Raw genomic sequence first — 4,794 nt, forward strand, 5'->3', positions numbered from 1 at the left:
GGCCCACCACACACACACACACACACACACACACACACACACACACACACACACAAATCCAGGGGTAGGAATTCCTGAGGAGTCTCCAGTGAGGAGAACCTGCTGTCTTAACACCACATCCTGTTTCTGTTTCCCCTGGTTAAGGGCACAGCCCCGGGGAGCCCTGTGTTCCCTGGATGCATGACAGAAAGCACACCCTGCAAGCCCCTTTGGTGCTGTGACTTGGGGGAAGGTTGCTGAGAGCTCTTTATCTCTGAGGCCTGCGTGCCACCACCCTGGAAGGACAGGTAGTCACTACCAGCCTGGCCGGTGCTCCCAGTGCTGGAGGGGAGGCTGGTTTCTCTGGGAATCCCCACTCTTCTCTGGAAACATTGCTTCTTTCATCAAATACCCTGATGGTGCTATCGTACAGGTCTGGTCTTAAAGACAGGTCTGAGGACCCCGCCGTCGTCTGTCCTGTGTCTGGTTGCTGGTGTTCAAAGGATCACAGTCGCCTCTCCAGCTGCATCGCATACAACCTCCAATTGAGTCACAGCACCAAAGGGGCTTTCAGAGTGTGCTTTCTGTCACACATCCAGGGAACACAGGACTCCCAGGCCACATCAAGAGGAAGAAACAGAGGCGAGAATGCTGCAGAAACTTCCTCCTTCGCTCCCAACTGAGGAGGTCCCTCTGCTCTCTGTTTAGGGTGGGCTCTGTTTATCTCCCAGTGCAAACGCTGACCACACATTCACCACCAGAGCGTGCCAGGCAGCACCAGCATATGTCCCATCCTGACCTCCCTTTCAGAGGATGTCCAGCATCTGATTTCTGTCCCATTTTCTCCATCTGCTGGATTCCACATCAGATACAATAACCCACACCTTTACAATGGAATCAGCCTCTGAAAAAAGGTACCAAGCCAGCACAAAGTGACAGAGCGGCCAGGCCAGAACGTGGGGTGCAGAGAAAGGAAAGGCCTGGAAAACCACCTGCCACTGTGGGGTCAAAGGCTGAGGTCCTCTCAAAAGAAGCAGGGGCTGCGATCTTACCCCAGGTCTTGGAGCAGCTCGGCATCCCCGTCTGGTTGGCTCCACAGGTCCGAGGGTGCCCGGGTACTCATATTTCCTTCCAGAAGCTCCGCTCTGCCCATCCGCCCGTCGGCGCTGCTTCTGGCCAGGTGCGCTGGAAAGAGAGGGTGGACTACGCTGGCCTCACTCTCCGGAGCCTGCTTGGCTGGGAGTCCCCAGCCAGCAAGGAAGTGAAACCCGAACTCCTCCCACAGCCACCCGCCCTAGCCCCGGGCCCCACAGGAGAGCTCAGTCAGCCAGGAAGTATGCTCACTGAGGCTGCCCTCTCAGAGGTCTGCCCACCTGGACCTGGACGCGGCCCTGGTGCCGCCCTAAGCGGAACCTCAGGTGATCGGGCTGCACGCCCTCGAAGCCTCCTGTGTCCCATCGCACACGCAGGAGCAAGGAGGAGCTTCCACGCTCAGAGCACCTTCGGGTTCGTCAAGAAATCGGGTCCATCTCCAGCGCCTCCTGCAGTCTCCAGCACCGTCTTGGTTCTGCACAGCTGTCAGAGCTCCCCAACACAGCCGAGGCTCAGTGCTCTGCTCTCAGCAGGAGAGACTGGGGAGAAGGAGATCCAGGTGTCCTGGTGCCCACCCGATGGGGCTCTGTCCGTGGGCCGGCAGTGTGTCTGGATTGATTGTGGGGCTGGGAGCGGGTCAGAAGGACCCACAGTGAGTCTGAGCGAAGGAGCGAGGAAGAACTTGCTGGGAAGATGCCCCGGTCTCCTTCCCGGACCCGACTGAAAGGGTCCCCAGGGTTACCTGAGATGGCCAGTTTCCTTGCTGGTGCTGTCTGAGCCCTGTAGCCCTGATCAGTGTGGACGGGACTATGCTGGGGACTCTGCCCACGTCCACCTTGTCTGTCCCTAAGGTCCTTCCCTGTGAATCTACCTCTGGCCATGCAGGAGAGGCGGCTGGGGGCGCGAGCTGAGTGCGCACCGAGGGGGTACGGGATGATCCAGCAGAGTCTGTGCGTGGCAGAGCTAGACAGAGCCTGTGTACCAATTTCCTGTTCCTGCTTGGTAGCCCTTTGTTCAGTGCTTTAGTCTCTACTTTGTTCCCATTTTAGCAAATTCTGGTTTTGTTCTCTTAACTGGTTTTGGGGGCGGGGGAGTAGCAGCATTTGCCTAGATGATCTCTTTCGCCCTTGGCAGCCGCCCAGCCTTTCTCCCTTTCCACTGCTCTCCCTGCCATGACCGCCTCCTCCTCTGACGTCACGCTTCCATGTGTCACACGTTCCCTTTTCCACAGGTCCTACCCTCCCCTGCCACCTTGGGGGCACCGTGTGCCCATGTGGAGCTCAGCCTGCTGCAGCCCAGCCAGGCAGCTCCAGCAGCACGCTGGGCACCCTTCAGGTCCTTGGTGACTTGCTTCACACTTGACCATCCACACATTGTGTTTTCAGCACTTCCAAAAACCTCCCCAAGCTATATTTTTTAAAGCCACATAATTCGCTTATTTCACTACTCTTCAATGCTGCTGGTTCAGGACACTGAATCTTTTCCACACTGGTACTGGACATAGAAATGGACACAATCAAGCAAGTTTTAACAATTTGGGAACAATTTCATCCTTTTTTAAACTATCTATTACTATATATATTTATATGTAATGTAACATTTTAAAACAAAATATATTTACATATGCATACATTTATATTTAATGTGTATATATACTTATTTATATGTTCTCTTGGAATGCTGTGAATTAAACCCAAGGCCTTCTGGGTCTAGGCAAGGGCTCTTACCTGGGCCACATCCTGAGCCCTCTTTGTTGACAAAGAATTTTACCTAGGAGGAAATATTTTACTTATCTCCGCTAGGGAGATTTGAAAAGAAACTGCTCCATAGAGTGAAGACTTTCAGTGGTTCCTTCTTAGTTTAGTTATCTTTATGGAAAGCATCAGTACCACAACGTCTGCCTTTCCCCTGGCTGCCGGGTGTGGCAGGTGTACCCAGGATCTCAGAGGAGGGGATGGCGCTCTGAACTTCCGGTTACTCTCGGAACTTCCTGTTCCCCCCTGCTGTTGACTGAACATGGACTCTTTCTCCCCATCATTCTTGGAAGTGGGGATGAAGAATGCTCTCAGAAAGGAAGATCACTGTAGCTTGGGTTTCCGTGAACTGAGGCTGCACTGCCTCAGATGGAGGAGCCCTCAGCCTGTCTCCCACCACCTTTTCTCCACAGCCAGGGAAAAGGAGAAATCTTCATTTCATATTGAATTGGGAAGAGGGATGACAGATAAAGAAAGAACTGCATATGGCTTTTCACTTTATTTCAAGGAAGGGCTTCCATTTCTCCTCTTAATTCTGTGGCAAGCTCAGGGTCATAAAGGAAGGGATGAAAAAAGGAATTGAGATGGATTGTGTATGTTTACCAACTACACAAGAGGAACATAAACATTACATACTGTAGACATGTACTAATAAAATAGTGATCAAAAATAGTAAAGTACGGGCAGGGTATTTAGCTCAGTGGTTCCACTGCCTGCAAGCACAAGGCCCTGAGTTTGATGCCTGGTAAAAAACAAAAACAAAATAAAAAAATAGCAAGGTTAAAAAAGAAAAAAAAACAAATGGAGTTTTACTTCAGATCGGCCCCTCTCTTCTCTGCTGCAATTATGTGTTCACTAAACACAGAATCTCAAAGGCTGGGGCCTTGCTTGTCTTGAGTTAACCTGGCCCCAGTTCACCCTCTTCTCCTGTCTGTGTGCACAGCCCTGGCTTCTTTGTTGGGAAAGACTATCTGGACATGGCTCTGCCTCGTCAGCTTCCAGGTGTAAAGTTTACCTTAACCCCTTCTTCCTCTTCCAGGAAGCTGGAATCAGGCAAACACAGGGAGTTTTCTCAGAAGGGAAAGGGTTGATACGAACACTTTAAACTTCACCCTGTCGATGCACCCGTTCTAAGCTGACACAATAGAATGTGAGATCCTGACCCCTCTGGGACAGTGTCAGAGGTGGGGGTCTTTGTGAAGTAACTCAGTCATGAGTCTCTGTGAATGGGATGAGAGCCCTCACAAAAAGGACCCCAGAGAGCTCTCTTGACCTCCTTGCACCACGTGAAGATACAACAAGGGATCCACAAGCTGGAAGGGGGGCTCCACTCATAGGCCTGACATGTTGGTGACCTGTTCTTGACTTGAAGCCTCCACAGTCGTGAGAAATAAGTCTGTTATTTACCAGCCTCCTAGGCTATATTTTAAAATGGTCCAAACTGTGAAGACTCGTGGTTCCCTGGATGACTTAACATCTTGAAGAATAAGATCAATAGGCCTATGGTATAAGCCCCTAGATGCTCAGTAATATTAAATAAAGGTTTTAAAAATTTAATTTTATTGGTATACTGCTGACATACATAATGATTACATTCATTACAGGGGATTTGTAGCTGTACATATTATATCTTAATTCTCTTTTTCCCATATCCCTCCCTTCCCTTCAATCCTTCTTCTCTCCATTTACAAAACTTTATCTCTCTTGTTTTCCTCCCATTCTTTTATATTTTTTTAGCCCTATTCTCACACTCCTCCCTTGTTCCCCTTCTTACTTGAACAAGGTCTTCCTACTTCCCAATATCTATCCTTCATTTTGGTCCTTATTTACCCTTTGAATTTCTCAAACAAGAGAAATGATGCAATATTTTAACTTGTGTATGCAATTTGTTTCAGTTGACATTATGTTCTTAAGGTCCATCCATTTACTTAAGCACGTCTCAAATCTATCCTTCTTTGTGACAGAGCAG

The 4,794-nt window shown here is 49.8% G+C and overlaps 1 protein-coding gene across 1 annotated transcript in view; it reads right to left on the reverse strand.

Moving 5' to 3' along the window:
- Nucleotides 1-1,407, reverse strand: part of Dapp1 (dual adaptor of phosphotyrosine and 3-phosphoinositides 1) — a 39,088-nt gene extending 37,681 nt beyond the window's left edge. Inside the window, exons 1-2 of the mRNA XM_010603503.3 lie at nucleotides 1,353-1,407; nucleotides 1,032-1,164 (exon numbers count right to left, since the gene is read on the reverse strand). Of these exons, the coding sequence (XP_010601805.1) occupies nucleotides 1,032-1,132 (101 nt within the window). The 5' untranslated portion in view covers nucleotides 1,133-1,164; nucleotides 1,353-1,407. The remainder of the gene's footprint in view (nucleotides 1-1,031; nucleotides 1,165-1,352) is intronic.
- Between the last annotated feature and the right edge of the window lie 3,387 nt (nucleotides 1,408-4,794).

This window comes from Fukomys damarensis, unplaced genomic scaffold (genome assembly GCF_012274545.1).
Source record: "Fukomys damarensis isolate Sample0158 unplaced genomic scaffold, DMR_v1.0_HiC HiC_scaffold_25, whole genome shotgun sequence".
Lineage (NCBI taxonomy): Eukaryota > Metazoa > Chordata > Mammalia > Rodentia > Bathyergidae > Fukomys > Fukomys damarensis.